The sequence below is a fragment of the Colobus angolensis genome, unplaced genomic scaffold (assembly GCF_000951035.1).
Source record: "Colobus angolensis palliatus isolate OR3802 unplaced genomic scaffold, Cang.pa_1.0 Scaffold67, whole genome shotgun sequence".
In the NCBI taxonomy this organism is placed as follows: Eukaryota; Metazoa; Chordata; class Mammalia; order Primates; family Cercopithecidae; genus Colobus; species Colobus angolensis.
The window spans coordinates 6,692,522-6,707,992 of NW_012120376.1; the positions used below are offsets into that span (position 1 = coordinate 6,692,522).

At 49.1% G+C, this 15,471-nt stretch overlaps 2 protein-coding genes and 1 pseudogene across 5 annotated transcripts in view; 1 reads left to right on the forward strand and 2 right to left on the reverse strand.

Moving 5' to 3' along the window:
• ZBTB39 (zinc finger and BTB domain containing 39) overlaps positions 1-15,471 on the forward strand; it is a 24,473-nt gene continuing 9,002 nt past the window's right edge. Inside the window, exon 1 of one of the 2 annotated variants that reach the window (XR_001000047.1) lies at positions 1-2,349. Coding sequence is in view for 1 of the 2 variants with exons in the window: in XM_011926074.1 (XP_011781464.1) it covers positions 149-2,287 (2,139 nt within the window). In the remaining variant the exon portion in view is untranslated. Of the gene's footprint in view, positions 6,224-15,471 lie in introns of those variants that run through there. The other variant, XM_011926074.1, reaches the window with a different exon arrangement.
• On the reverse strand, positions 6,613-10,584 carry GPR182 (G protein-coupled receptor 182). Of its 2 annotated transcripts, XM_011926073.1 has the most exons (3): positions 10,378-10,584; positions 8,560-9,832; positions 6,613-6,863 (listed from the first exon to the last, which is right to left on the reverse strand). In XM_011926073.1, exon 2 carries the CDS (start codon positions 9,814-9,816, stop codon positions 8,602-8,604), a length of 1,215 nt encoding a protein of 404 aa, XP_011781463.1. In that variant the 5' UTR covers positions 9,817-9,832; positions 10,378-10,584; the 3' UTR covers positions 6,613-6,863; positions 8,560-8,601. The 2 variants fall into 2 exon arrangements, with proteins under 2 accessions (XP_011781463.1, XP_011781462.1); XM_011926072.1 differs by lacking the exon at positions 6,613-6,863 and having other exon boundaries at positions 8,367-9,832.
• LOC105500525 lies at positions 14,727-15,260 on the reverse strand (annotated as a pseudogene). Its single transcript, XR_001000046.1, has one exon. The product of XR_001000046.1 is annotated as a 60S ribosomal protein L23a pseudogene (transcript).

A 15,471-nucleotide genomic window follows, 5' to 3' on the forward strand; every position in this document is an offset into this window, starting at 1 on the left:
ACCCGGGGCTTGGAAGCATTCAGAGTGGTGGTATTTTCTCCTGCATTGCCCCTCTTTTGCACGGATGTGTTTGGCCATCCATCTTTTTCTCTTGCTGTCCACAGATTAACTGTGCTGATAAGGAGGTAATTTCATAGGAGCTGCTAAGATGGGCATGAGGATCAAACTGCAAAGCACCAACCACCCCAACAACCTGCTGAAGGAACTCAACAAGTGCCGGCTGTCAGAGACCATGTGCGACGTCACCATTGTGGTGGGGAGCCGCTCCTTCCCGGCCCACAAGGCTGTTCTGGCCTGTGCAGCTGGCTACTTCCAGAACCTCTTCCTGAATACTGGGCTTGATGCTGCCAGGACCTATGTGGTGGATTTCATCACCCCTGCCAACTTTGAGAAGGTTCTGAGCTTTGTCTACACATCAGAACTCTTCACAGACCTGATCAATGTTGGGGTCATCTACGAGGTAGCTGAGCGTCTGGGTATGGAGGACCTTCTCCAGGCCTGTCACTCTACCTTTCCTGACCTAGAGAGCACTGCCAGGGCCAAGCCCCTGACCAGCACCAATGAGAGCCACTCTGGTACCCTGAGTTGTCCTTCGGCAGAACCTGCCCATCCCCTTGGAGAACTCCGAGCTGGTGGGGACCACCTTGGTGCTGATAGAAACTGTGTGTTGCCCAGTGATGCTGGAGGGAGCTATAAAGAGGAAGAGAGGAATATTGCCAGTGACGCTAACCATAGCCTGCTTCTGCTGCAACCGCCACCACCACCACCAAAGACAGAAGACCATGACACCCCTGCTCCCTTCACGTCCATTCCTAGCATGATGACCCAGCCAGTCCTAGGCACTGTCAGCACGGGCATCCAGACCAGCACCAGCTCCTGCCAGCCATACAAAATACAAAGCAATGGAGACTTCAGTAAAAACAGTTTCCTCACCCCTGACAATGCAGTAGACATTACCACTGAGACCAACTCCTGTCTGAGCAATAGTGAGCACTCCAAAGATCCAGGCTTTGGGCAGATGGATGAGCTCCAACTTGAGGACCTGGGGGATGATGACTTGCAGTTTGAAGACCCTGCTGAGGATATAGGCACAGCTGAGGAGGTGATTGAGCTGAGTGATGACAGTGAGGATGAGCTGACTTTTGGAGAGAGTGACAATCGGGAGAATAAGGCCATGCCCTGCCAGGTGTGCAAGAAAGTTTTAGAGCCCAACATTCAACTGATCCGGCAGCATGCTCGGGACCACGTGGACCTGCTGACGGGCAACTGCAAGGTCTGCGAGACCCACTTCCAGGACCGAAACTCCCGGGTAACCCATGTCCTGTCCCACATTGGTATTTTCCTTTTCTCCTGCGACATGTGTGAAACTAAGTTCTTTACCCAGTGGCAGCTGACCCTTCACCGACGGGATGGAATATTTGAGAACAACATCATTGTCCACCCCAATGATCCCCTGCCAGGGAAGCTGGGTGTCTTTTCAGGAGCAGCCTCCCCAGAGCTGAAATGCACTGCCTGTGGGAAAGTATTGGCCAAAGATTTCCATGTGGTCCGGGGCCACATCCTTGATCACCTAAACTTGAAGGGCCAGGCCTGCAGTGTCTGCGACCAGCGTCACCTTAACCTCTGCAGCCTCATGTGGCACACGCTGTCCCATCTCGGCATTTCAGTCTTCTCCTGTTCTGTCTGTGCCAACAGCTTTGTGGACTGGCATCTTCTAGAGAAGCACATGGCTGTGCACCAAAGCCTGGAAGATGCCCTCTTCCACTGCCACTTGTGCAGCCAGAGCTTCAAGTCAGAGGCTGCCTATCGCTACCACGTCAGCCAGCACAAATGCACCAGTGGCCTTGATGCACGGCCTGCTTTTGGGCTACAGCACCCGGCTCTCCAGAAGCGGAAGCTGCCAGCAGAGGAGTTTCTGAGTGAAGAGCTGGCACTGCAGGGCCAACCTGGGAACAGCAAGTATAGCTGCAAGGTCTGTGGCAAAAGATTTGCCCACACAAGCGAATTCAATTACCACCGGCGGATCCACACAGGTGAGAAGCCATACCAATGTAAGGTGTGCCACAAGTTCTTCCGAGGCCGCTCAACCATCAAGTGCCACCTAAAGACACACTCGGGGGCCCTCATGTACCGCTGCACAGTCTGTGGGCACTACAGTTCCACCCTTAACCTCATGAGCAAGCATGTTGGTGTGCACAAAGGCAGCCTCCCCCCTGACTTCACCATCGAGCAGACCTTCATGTACATCATCCATTCCAAAGAGGTGGAAAAGAACCCAGACAGTTGACTGGGTCCCGGCAGAGCCGCGGGGAGCTCCCACGCAGCAGCCGGGACGCTGATATCTAAGAGCTGTTGTTCCCTCCCCAGCTGAAGTTATAATTTTGCCTTGGTAGGAATTCTGTTCTGTGTTGTGTTTAAAGAAGAAAAGAAGAAGAAATAGCACATAAGCTGTTACTGTTTTTGAGAAGCAACAGCCCTATCACATTTACCTCCATACCTGTTCTTGCCCATGAAGGGCTGTGTTTTTTATTCTTTTGAGGCTGGTTTTGGGATCTAGTCAAGCAGTTGGTGTCCACTAGACCCCCTTCCCCAGCCTCTCTAGTTTTAGTTTACTGATAGGTTTTATGCTGCTAAGAATCCAACCAACAGCCTCACTGAACAGAGGGAGTAAAGGGAGGTTTTCACTGTGGGTGTTACCGCCAGGCCTCCAGCTGGGATGACCAGCTATGAGAAAGATTTTGGGAATGTGGTCATTCAGAAAAGACAGGTCAGCAGGGCAGTCCCCTCAGGTTCCAGCCCTCAGCAGGGACAAGGTATCAGGGATGTAGGTGTCTGCTTATCTACGGCCCTAATCTGCTGATTGGACAGTGAAAATCTTTTGGCAGCTAGATCCATACTAGGGACAGAGCTTTCTATTTAGGTCAGAAAGCTTGGGATGAATCCCTGCCAGCCAGAAGAGGTGTCCTGTGGTGCTGCCAGAAGTGGCAGCCTGGATGGACAGGAGAGATTCCTCTTTTCTCCTAATTTCCAAAGAAACAGGATTTTACGGAGTGATGGCCCGGGACGTCTGACCTTCTGTGGGGCAGAGAGGATAGGGAACCACTTGATATAGTCATCTGTTTTGGCCACTTCTGTTGGCTGTGAGTGTCCTGGTGGAGAGGTGGGGATGTCTCTGACAGCAGCAGCCTTGCCTTAATTTATATCTGGTCTCCTGCCCAGAAGTGTTTGGCCCGTGGTTTAGATGAGCTGACTCCATGAAGTGGTGGAGTCGCAGACCGCGAGCCCTTCAGAATTAAAGGGACCTGATTAACTGGTGGTGTGTAGCAGGGTGTGCGTTCTGACTGTCTGTCCTAGTCGGGTAACCTGTTGTTTACTTTGTGCTAACAGTGCCGGAGCTTTGGCAGTTCACCTTTGACCTGCTGGAATTTATCCTGATCTGTCGTTGCCATTACCTCCAGGGGTCGCTGTTGGATGGCAGCTGGTTCAGGCCCTCCGTGGGTGGCTGCAGAGTGTGCCGGCCCAGCCCACGCAGCTGGTTAGCTCCACTCTTACTTGGTTTTCTAAGGGGCTTTGCCCAAAGAAGGCTTGAGGGATAGGGCCCTCGATCTTGCATACATGTGAGGTGCCACCTCAGTAGCTCATACTACCTCACCCTGCTCAGGTGAGCTCTGGGAGTCCCTGGCTTCAGCCCTGACACTGCCCCGGTGGGATTCAGCAGCACCCCGGGCTGTTTCACAAGCAAGTAGTTTTCATTAACTCACAAAGCCTTTTTGGACATTAATATTTATTTATTTTTGTTTTTGTATACACATTACCCAGCATGTCTTTTGTATAAGAGACTTTAGGAAAATGAGTTTTTCCCCAGCAAGTAGCCATATTCCAGAAAACAGCTTTGACCAGAGATTTGGAGAACCAGGGGTATAACTAAGGGAGGACGTGTCAAGCCCTTAAGCAAATTCTTTTCTTCTCCAGATTGTCTCTAGCATAATAAACCCAGGGAACACTTTAGGCCATGGGTATATGTTCTAGAAAGTTCGGGCCAGTTAAATTCCAGGCCTTTCATCCCCTTTCTATCCTGTGATGGAGTAGACTGGGGACAGGTTTGAGGGGAGCAAGTGACATGAAGGACCTCTTTGCACAGTTTGGAAGCCTCCTGTCCTTATTTATATTGAGATGTCAGACAAACCAAAGCTCCATCCCTGTTGGTCCTGCTGCTTCTCCCCAGCCCTGAACTGATAAAGCCTCAGAGTCGGAGTGCATGGCCGTCTGGTGGGGTGACCATTAGATGAAGGGACTTGTACAGTGGCCAGTTTAAAGAACCACCTTAGACCATCTAAACCCACCTTGTTCAGTGTCCCCTCAGGACATCCTCATCAGGAAAGCAGTGTTGAGACTCTTCGTTGCTGACTGGCTTCTTCCTTTCTTACTCACACTGACCATTAGAATTTAAGAAGGAGATGTGTAACAGACTACAATCAAGTGTCTGTTACATTTTCAAGCATGAGCAATCCCTCCCAGACTGTTGGTGAGGACTGATTTTTGAAATGCTGGCGTGAGAGAGGTGGTAATTACTGGAACCAGCCAAGTGGCTGAGAGCAGATCAATGTGCTGGAGAAACCTTTTTCCTTAACAGAGGGCATCATGGATGCTGGGTGGTCTGTGTACTTAACCTGAAACTGTGAAGTTTTCCTTTTTTGCCAGTAAACCAAAAAGCAGATCCTTGAAACTGTGCCCTTGAAACACGAGACAGAAAACTGCATCCCCTGATCCCCCTGGGGCTGATCAGATTGATCAGGATGGCCCAGTTGGTCCCAGTCAGATATGTCATAGGATCAGTAGCTCATGAGATTTGTTGACCAAACCCTCTCCCTGTTGGGGACCCTTATATTCACACCTGAACTTCCCCGTTTCCCTCCACCCCGCCAGAGTCATGTCTGCTTCCTCTGCCTCTAGCTCACCCTCTTCTGAATGGTTTTACTTGAAACACTATATTGTGGCATAGGGCACCCTGGGATACCTGGTAGAAGGTATTCGTTTTATTTTGCATTTTTAATTGTTTTGACTTTCCGTTCATTTGATTTTGTTGCTCCCTCTCTCCTGGAGCCTAGTTTAGTACTGTCTTCTGTGTTACTCTGAAGTTCTGTTAAAGCCTTGAACATCCTCTTCTCCTGTTTTCTTGGTATGTTCTCAGGACCAGCTACATCATTTGTGGAGCTCTCTTATTCACAAATTATTAAGAATGATCATAGAGCATTAAACCAAATATGAGGCCATTCCCAACTTGTTTTCTGAGGGGAAAATGGTAATACTTGTGTGGTACCTGGGGTTAAACAGCAGAGGCTCCATGTGGCCAGAGGCAGAGATTAGTATCCTGGCACTCCAGTGACCCACTGGTGAATTACGGATGCCACAGCACCTGCTGGGAAGCTCTGCTAAACCTTAGTATTTGGTCCTACATTTTATGACTCCATGGAGTTCCCATCGTCCATGGCTAGTTAGGAAGAAAGGAGGTGGCATAGGGGTCAGGCCCAGGTGACCTTTAAGAACCAGGAGATGGGTAAAAGTTTTTTTTTTTTTATATCCTTCTTTTCTGATCTATGACCCATTTGTCTCCAGGCCAAACCTTTGGGCTTAAATATCTTTTTCCTTGACAGGTTTTTGCTGGTGTTGAATTTTCTTCCTCCTCTGGCCTCCTTCTGTGGCCCTTTCCCCAAGCCCCAGACTACTTCCAAAGCAAATTCTAGATGGACACTGTATTTGTTGGTATGGGAGTGGGCTCTATGGATCGGTCTGCACCCATCTGGGACTCTTTTCCCTAAATCCTGCACCAAATGAGTCAGGAGGCAGGGTGCACAGCATTAGTTTCAGTGTGGTTATGCATCATAAGCTTAACATCAGAATGAAAATGAAACTCGATTTTGATGTTTCTTTAAAATCCTTCACCTGTTCAATCCACTCGCCGCCCCCACCTTGAATAGCTAAAGTCTCTTACGAAACAGAGAAGAGTTGTTGACGTCTAACTCCTTCCATTAAATTAATAAGTACTGACCTCCTAATATTTAAGTGTTTACTATCTATTGCTGTAAAGTTTTGTATATTTTGTAAACTTTTTTCCCCAAATAGTAGATGTCTAAATTCATTGTACATCTGATTCTTTTATATTCCATTGTTCAGCACAAAGTGTGGTTTTTATTTAGAATAAAAAAAGAAATTTGAAATGAGAGTTCTCTTCCTACCTACTATGAATATGCTCATACCTGGAGTTCAGAATATCTGGGCTCATCACCCTTTCAGTAGCACATTTCTGCCCAGCAGATGCCAGAATTCTTTCAGGTAGCACATTTTCCTTTTCTGTAGCTGGAATTCCCCAGGATTAACTTGTTGACCTGTTTTCAGTAGGAAATTAAGTCAAAGACTCAACCTTTTCAGGGGGTATTCCTGAGAGGATCCTCCGTCAGCCCAGAGAGAGTGGTGGGTCCCTGCCCGTGTCTACTTGGACTAACGTTACTAAGTGAGAGATTTGGCTACAATTTGTTTTGCCAATGCCATTTGATTTGCTGGGACATGGTGTGTCTTTGAGTGGAGCGAGACAGATTGAAAGAGGGAGGAGGCAAAAGTTTGGCATAGTTTAATGAGATTGATACACGGGTGTTTCCGCAGAGGAGACAGACCTCAAGAAGTTAGGGAGTGATGTCCATTTGGCCCCAGAGCACATGGCCCAGGTGGGGCTCCCATCAGTGCTCAGTAGATGCTGAGTGTAACAGCTGGTTCCCACTCTTCCCCTCCATGGATGGGAGGCCTTAGGGAAGTATTCATACTGCCAGGGTGATAACTAACCTTGGGAGAGTGGCCTCTGAGGTGACCTGGAACGTGACAGAGATGTAAAATTAGGTTTCCTTTGGGAAACTCCTGTAGCCCAAGTCAGAGGAGGCAGTGATAGGGGCATCAGATCTTGGCTTGCTTCTTTATGTTGGGACAAGAGAGGAAAGTCTTTTTCAATGTGAATTCTGCATTGGTAGGCTAAGCCCTTACTGCGACCCAAGCCACAACCCAGACTCCTGATTCAAAAAGCCTTCAGCTCTGTGCTACTGATCAGCTGTCTGCAGCGTAAGGCCCTTTCAGGTTTGGGCCCAGTGAGCAGGGAGATGCAGGTTTCCTTCCATGCTTCCGACAAACCTGGGTCGTATGCAATTGGAGCACGTGGTCAATGCATCCACAGAACAGGTCTGATTTCTCAAAGCAGAACAGGTGGTCTCCAGGTCAGTGAGTAGTTGCTCCAAGTTAAACATTCCAGATACATCAAACACTTGAGCAGGACAGAGGAGATGGCGAAGAGGTTATCAGTGATTCCATCTAGTCCCCTCAGCACGGGCAGGATTAAGAGGCAAAGGACGTGGAATTGGAAGACGGAAACTAGATCCTGTTCTTAGGCCTTTACTTCAGAGTTCTTCATGGACAGGGTCCTAGTCTCCCAAACATAAGTGATCCTTTTCCAGAAGACCTACTTGTTAACAGAGGACTTCTTTGCTTCATCTGTAGAAGTGTTAAGGAACCTAAGTTGTGGGACAGGAAAATTATGAAAAGACATGGCCAGGGAGAACTGACTTATAACAGTGTCAGAGCTCTGCCCTGTGACGGAATTGAGAAGTTTCCACTGTGGCCTTCCCCATCTGGTGCTGGGGACAGAGGGTGAAGGACAGAGCATCTGTCAGCACCTGCTGCTGGCTGTCCCAAGAGCTGCTCCCAGAATGACATCCCTTGATACTTTCCTGTGATCTGGAGAGAAAGAGATGGGGGTGGGTTGGGCTTTCTGGTGGCTCTGTGTCTCCCTAGAAGAAGTCTGGAAGTTTCCTAGATCTGAAGCTGGGAGAAGGTCAGCTATGAGGAGCTGACTCTGGGACAGCTCCTCTGCTTGTGGGGAGGGAGCAGGATGGACAACGGGGAGGGGAGGGTGTCAACAAGGAAATGGAGCTGTGTTTCCTGGATAGCCAAGGGTGGAGATACCTTGCAGCCAACCCAGCTGCAGGGTGCAGGTCTCAGACCTTGGCTTCGCCCCCACCCCTGACATCCCCATCCCCCTTCACTTATCATAGCTGTGCATAGGATGCACAGCTGGAGAACGTCCTGCTGGGGTCGCCTGGTTCCTTGGCCTCTGGCCTCTTGTCCCCATAACCTGCATAGTGAGCTGGAAGATCAACAAGCTCACACACACAAAAGGAGTTTTGTGACGTTCTTGCAGAGCTCACTCTTTCCGGCCAGAGTGATTTATGAAATGAATGTGTCTAGTTTCCTCTGCCGAGCACCTCTTTAGCCTTAGCTCCCTTCCCAATCCCAGCTGGAAGTGCAGATTTTTAAAAGATCCAGAGTCCATGACTATCTCTCCCATTTATTTCACCTTTTTTTCTGCATGGCTCCTTAGACACAAGGACCGAGACAAATAGTACAACACTGAGTATCCCTCCCAACCCTGTCTCCCTCTCCATACCTCAGTATTTTAAGATAGACACAAATTTGACCCTCCCCTCTACATCCCCCCAAATCTCCCACCTATACTCTTACCTGTGCCTTTTCCTTCACTGTTGGAGGAGCCTGGCCTTTACCTCAGCTGGATGTAAGAGGCTGAGGGGGAGAGGAGGGGGAAGTATTTGGAAGCAAAGGGGATGCCTGAAAGCTCAGGCTTGGCTCGGGGTCGGGGGCTACTGCAGCGGGCTGGCTGTCCCCCTTGGTGATGATGATGGAATGCTGGGTGGAACAGGAGGAAGAGGAGGAGTGTGCGCCTGCCCTGGTCTGGTCCTTAGGAAGGTAATGGACTACAGCGTTCAGGAGCCGGCCCCGGAAGTGTGGGCTGAGAAAGTTGTAAAGGATGGGGTTGATGACACAGTGCAGCATGGAGAAGCAGTCGATGACATCATAGAAGAAGTAGAGCAGGTGGACCAGGTGGCAATGGAGGGAAATGTGGGTCCCATGCAGTGTGAGCAGCAGCAGGGTCACATGATAGGGCAACCAGCAAATGACAAAGACGACCACATAGGCACACATCAGCAGGCAGTGGCGCCGGCTCTTGGGTTGTTCTGGCTGCCGCAGCCGGCAGACCGTCAGCACGTTGAAGACTGCAATAAGAGGGAAGGGCAGCAGGAAGCCCAGGATGGTGGTGGACAGGGCCACCGCCAGGGCCCAGGTACTGTACGTTTCAAAAGGTGCCATGAAGAGGCACATGGGCTCAGGGCCCTCCACCAGCTGGATGTGGACCACCTCAGGCAGCGGGATGATGGCCGAGAGGACCCAGATGCCTGCACACATGGCCCGCCGCACTCGGTGCTGGTAACGCTGCCAGGATGGGGAGGCACTGGTGAGGGTGACATAGCGGTCAACGCTGAGGCACACCAGGAAGAAGATGCTGCTGTACATGTTGACAAAGTAGAAGTAGTGAGTGAAGCGGCAGGAGAAGCTGCCCCAGAGCCAGGTGTAGTCCAGCGTGACTTCCAGCATCCACACGGGCAGAGACAGGACAATGCCCAGGTCCGCGATGGCCATGTTGAGGATGTAGAGGTTCAGCAGCCCCGCCCGGCCTGAGCCGCGCCAGTTGACGCATATCACCAGGAGGTTCTCCACCAGCCCAACCACAAACATGGCCAGGTAGAGGGCAAAGAGGATCACGCGCTTGGTGCTCTCGCTGAGCTCCACGTGGCACTCAGACAAAGTGTGGTTGAAGAGGTCGAGCAGCTCGGTCCAGTTGTGGATATCTCCAAGGTCACTGGCGGGCACTGCGGTGACCCCCTCCAAGGGGCCGGGCCCCCAGCTGGGTTTCACTGACATTGGGACCAGCACACACCTGTTGGGATGAAGGGAGGGTTGGAAGGGAAAGCAGACCTTGAGAGCCTTGTGTCCTCAAGGTAGAGGCCAGAGGGAGTCGGGGGCTTTGGGGAAAGATTCTGGGGCTGATGAGGCAAGAAAGGGAAGTTTAGCTTTCAAACTGTGAATAAATAATACACAACTTACTTGCTAGCTCTGACCCAAGAGCAGAGATACTTTCTTAAGGGGTTTCAGGTGGAAGAGGCCAGGGCTGTTGGTGTCTACCAACATTTCTTCCCACCCCCAGCCAGTTCTCCCTCAACAACCCCCTCAATGCCCCCAGACCCGCCATTCCTAGGTGGTCTCCAACCTCCACCTCTCTCCTGGCACTTCATTCCTCAGCCCTTTTGCACAGATCTTCATTGCTCTTTTTCTGTCTCGTTATTTGGACCGTGAGTGTGGAACACACACACACACACACACCACACATCTGATTCACCCCTAGGAAAACCTGTGGATCACACGGGAAAGCCGGTTGTCTCCAAGCCCTGATTCCCATCCTCCCTGGGAGGGGGCGACACTCACCTGAATTTCTCTTGGGAGCCCCTCCGTCCTGGAGGAAGGGCCAGCAGGTCCAGGCTGTGGGGAGCTGTGAGGAGGCTAGAGGGCCCTTGGCTGTGGGGCTGGCTTCCGTGCTGGCTTCACGGCCGGCCGCCCTTCCCATCCGGGAAGTAGCTGTCACTGCTGAGGCTCTGCGGAGAAGGCGGGGGTTTTTCCTGCATTCCCCCAATCCGGTTACAGGGGACGTCCCAGCAAAAGACCCGGTGTGCCAGTGGCAGGGAGGTCATACTGCCAGCATTAAAATCCCAACTCCTCCCTCACTCGCTGAATGAATTTACCTCTTTCCTTAGCCTCAGTGCTCTCCTCTGCAAAGCGGGGTCAACAATATTATCTACTAAAAGGGATGCTGTGAGAATTAAAGGTGCTGTTGAGGGAAGGAAAGTGCTTAGCTCACCTCGGGCCTCTGGCAAATGCTTCACATATATATGTATTTTCCTCTCCCTAAGGCAGCTTGGAATCCCTCTCTCCCCTGTCTTAATTCCTACTAGAGTGAAATTGGATGTGGAGGTGTAGGGGAGGGTTAAAATAAATCTGAAAATCAGTTGGGCTTTTAATGACTCTGGCCCAACCCTGCCATTCTCCCCAGCCCCTCACAGGGCTGTGAGCTCCCTGCCTTCATCTTATGACTGGAGGTGAGAATCTGGGGAGAAAGATAAGATTAAATGGCTGGGCATGGTGGCTCACACCTGTAATTCTAGCACTTTGGGAGGCTGAGGCAGGAGAATCGCTTGAGCCCAGGAGGCAGAGGTTTCAGCGAGCTGAGATCAGGCCACTGCAGTCCAGCCTGGGTGACAGAGTTAAAAAAAAAAAAAAAAAAAAGATTGAATGTGGGGTGCCAAGGGGGCTTTGTCAAAGCTTCAGGAAGATTCCTAAATGGGGAGGGAGAGAGAGAATGGCGCCCTCCCCCTGTGGCTCTAGACTTCTCTGCGTGAAGGGCGTGGTGGGTGGCTGGCAGGGAATGAGCAGGGGATGGGGTGTGGGGGAGGGAGAGCAGAGTTGTCTCTTCCTCCAAACTAGTGGGTAAGGGATTCTGAGCTGCATGTTATGGGTGAACATTTTGTGTCAGCACAGCTTCCTGCCTCTCAGAGGGCTTTCACCTCACTTCATACCGTTTGATTCTGGAGATACCCCTCTGGGGAGGATGGATTTCGTCACTCTCTTTGAGGCCCAGAGAGGTTGTATGTTACACAAGCCACACTTGGCAGATGGCAGAGCTGCCTAGGCCTGAGCCAAAGGTGTGTCGCCTGGAGGGGATTGAGTATATATTAAGTCGAGGTGAAATTCCCATAGCATAAAATTAACCATTTTAAAATGTATGATTTAATGGCATTTAGACATGCACATTGTGCAGCCACCACCACTGTCTAAGTGCTAAACATCTTCATTACCCCCAAAGAAAACCCTATAACCATTAAGCAATCAATCCTATTCCCCCGCCCCCAGCCTTCTGCTACCTGTCCCTATGGATTTACCTATTCTGGATACTTAATAGAAAGGGAACCATATCATATGTGACCTTCTGTGTCTGTTCCTTTTTTTTTTTTTCACTTAGCATGTTTTCAAGGTTCATTCACATTGGAACATGCATCCATACTTCATTTCCTTTCATGGCTGAGTAATATTCCCTTATGTATGTGTGTATATATATATACACACACACCACATTTTATGCACTCAAAGAGAACATTTTTAAAAAGTTTGCTAATTGATTCTTTTATTATGGTAAAATATACATAAGATTTACCATGTTAACCATTTTTAGGTGTACTGTTCAGTGGCACTAAGTGCATTTACACTGCTGTGTAACCATCAGTGCCATTTATCTCCATTAGAGGGGATATTTTTAATTTTGCAGTTTTCTTAAACCTTCCACTTACATATCAGATCACTCTGAGATCACAAAATCTATCATGGCCGGTGCAGTGGCTCACACCAGTAATCCCAGCACTTTGGGAGGCCGAGATGGGAAGCCTGCTTGAGCCCAGGAGTTTGAGACCAGCCTGGGCAACAAGAGGAGACCCCCATCTCTACAAAAAAATAAAATAATTAGCCAGTTATGGTGGTGCAGTCTGTACTTGGGAGGCTGAGGTGGGAGGATCACTTGAGACTAAGAATTCAAGGCTGCAGTGAGCCATAATCACACCGCTGCACTGAAGCCTGGGCAAGAGAGCTAGATCCCATCTCTTAAAAAAAAAGCAAAACAAAACAAACAACAACAACAAACAAACAATCATGGGCTAGGCTAGGTGGCTCACACTTGTAATCCTAGCACTTTGGGAGGCTGAGGTGGGCGGATCACCTGAGGTCAGGAATTTGAGACCAACCTGGCCAACATGGTGAAACCTTGTCTCTACTAAAAATGCAAAAATTAGCCAGGCGTGGTGGTGCATGCCTGTAATCCCAGCTACAGTAGGCTGAGATGGGAGAATCTCTTGAACCCAGGAGGCAGACATTGCAGTGAGCTGAGATCACGCCACTGCACTCCATCCTGGGCCATGGAGCGAGACTCTGTCTCAAAAAAACAAAACAAAACAAAAACAAACCATCATGATGAACCATGACAGTGTGAAATGTTGCTTCAATTTTTCAGTAGTTTTGCTCTCATTTTCTCTCTAGGATCTTAGTTTCTATCCCATTGATACTTTTCTTCAGTAAGGAGCCTTCTGAGAATTTCCCCTTCCCACTACATGCTTTTGACCCATGCAAATGAAGCCTGTCCTAGACCAAGCACCCTCCAAGGAAGACCCTGGTCTGGTCTTTGTCCTCTCCAGATGGCCACATCTGTGACCATTTCTGTTCCTCACAAGACTGCCCTTTAGTGGCTCCTATCTCCTGGGTCTCTGAATTGTCCTTCCCACATGGAGACATCCCCTGTGCAGCCTCACCTCTACCTGCTCCCTGCTCCCACCTACTCCTGTCGCCCAGTGTGTATCTGTAGAAAGAGGAAGTGATGGTGGTTCCTTCTGGCAGAAGGGAAAGCTCCTCCCTCAGGAAGAAGTAAGTGATAGCTCTGCAGTTTTCATGTGGGGCTTTTTTAGGGGGTGGGGGTGCAGCTGGAAAGAGAGAGACTGGGAGGAAGAGAAAGAGGGAGGAGCAGGAGGCCAGGCTCCTCGCCAACCTGGGCAAAAGGAGCAGGCCAGCAGCTTTGCCCTATGCAGCAGGAACAGCAGCAGTGAAACAATTCCTGGAAATTTACTCTTTCTCCTCCCCGCCCCACTTTTTTTCCCCAAAAAAGTGTAGACAAGACTTTGTGATCAACAATCAGAAAGGAAGGAAGGTACCAGGGAGGAGGTATTGAGAGGCAGAGATAAAGGCAGACGACTTCCCAGAGTCGGGTCGGGAAAAGGGCTGTGCCTGGACCCTGGCAGAAGGGATGAGGCAGGCTGTCCCAGGGATCAACCCATGTGCCTGACTTATGGGTGGAGGCAGGTGCCTTGTGGACAGGTTAAGGCTGAGGCATTTGGCAGTGATTGCACTCGTGTCCACAGTGTGAACTTCCAGAAGGCCACTGAGTCAGGAAGCCAAGTCTAGTCGTGGAGGTTGCTCTGCCCTCCTGCCACAGCTTCCCCAAACTAGAGAGGCATCTGGTTTGCCCAGCAGTACCAGATTGATTAGGAGCTTTCTAGTCTCCTTAAAGGCTGTGCCCCACTCCCCTGTCCTTGGCTCTCTCTGCTCAGTTTTTCCCTGTTCACCGGGTCTTTACAAGACACTGTGGAGATAACACTAGTTTTTGAATCAGACCTGTTTTTGACACTTTTTTCCACCACTTGGTAGCTGTGTGATCTTGGGCAGGTCACTTAACCTTTCTGAATCTCAGTTTCTTTTCTTTTGTTTTTTTGTTTTTAAATATTTATTTGTACAGATTGATGTGGTCCATGTGCAGTTTTGTGACATGTATAGGTTATCCATCACAAGAATAACATGCATTGTACCCATCGACTAGTTTCTCATCATCCACCCACCTCCCATTCCCTCTTCCTTCCAAGTTTCCACTGTTTACCATTTCACTCTCCACATCCATGTGTACACATCTTTTAGCACTCACATATGAGTGAGAACATGCAATATTTGATTTTCTGTGCCTCGTTTGTTTTACTTAAAATAATGATCTCCAGTTCCATCCACATTGCTGCAAAAGACATAATTTCATTCTTTTTAATGGCCAAATAGTATTCCATTGTGTATATATACCACATTTTCTTTATCATTTTGTTTGTTAATGGACGCTTAGGTTGATTCCATGTCTTTGCTATTGTGAATAGTGCTGTGATAAACATACTAGTGCAGGTGTCTTTTTAATGTACTGATTTCTTTTTTTTTTTTTATGTTGAAAAGATATATATATTTAGAATTAGGCAGCTGGACTCAGTTTAGATGATCCCAATTTTGTTGGCAACATCCAAAGCGTCATAATCAGGAGCTAGTCGAACATATGCCTTTTTCTCTCCATCAGGCCGAATCAGGGTGTTGACCTTGCCACATCAATGTCATAGAGCTTCTTCACAGCCTGTTTAATCTGGTGCTTGTTGGCTTTAACATCCACAATGAACACAAGTGTGTTGTTGTCTTCTATCTTCTTCATGGCAGACTCAGTGGTCAGCGGAAACTTGATGATAGCATAGTGGTCAAGCTTGTTTCTCCTGGGGGCGCTCTTCCGAGGATATTTGGGCTGCCTCCGGAGTCGCAGTGTCTTGGGCCGCCGGAAGGTGGGTGACGTGTGGATCTTCTTTTTTTTGTGGCCGTGGACACCTTTCAACACTGCTTTCTTGGCCTTTAAAGCCTTCGCTTTGGCTTCGGCTTTAGGAGGGGCAGGAGCTTCCTTCTTCACTTTCGGCGCCATCTTGTGAAAAAAGCAAATGTACTGATTTCTTTCTCTTTGAGTAAATACCCAGTAGTGGGATTGCCGGGTTGAATGGCAGTTCTACTTTTAGTTTTTTGAAAAATCTGCATACTGTTTTCCATAGAAGTTGTACTAGTTCACATTTCCACCAGCGATGTCTAAGAGTTCTCTTTGCTCCATATCCTTGCCAACATCTTTTATTTTTTTATCTTTTTAAT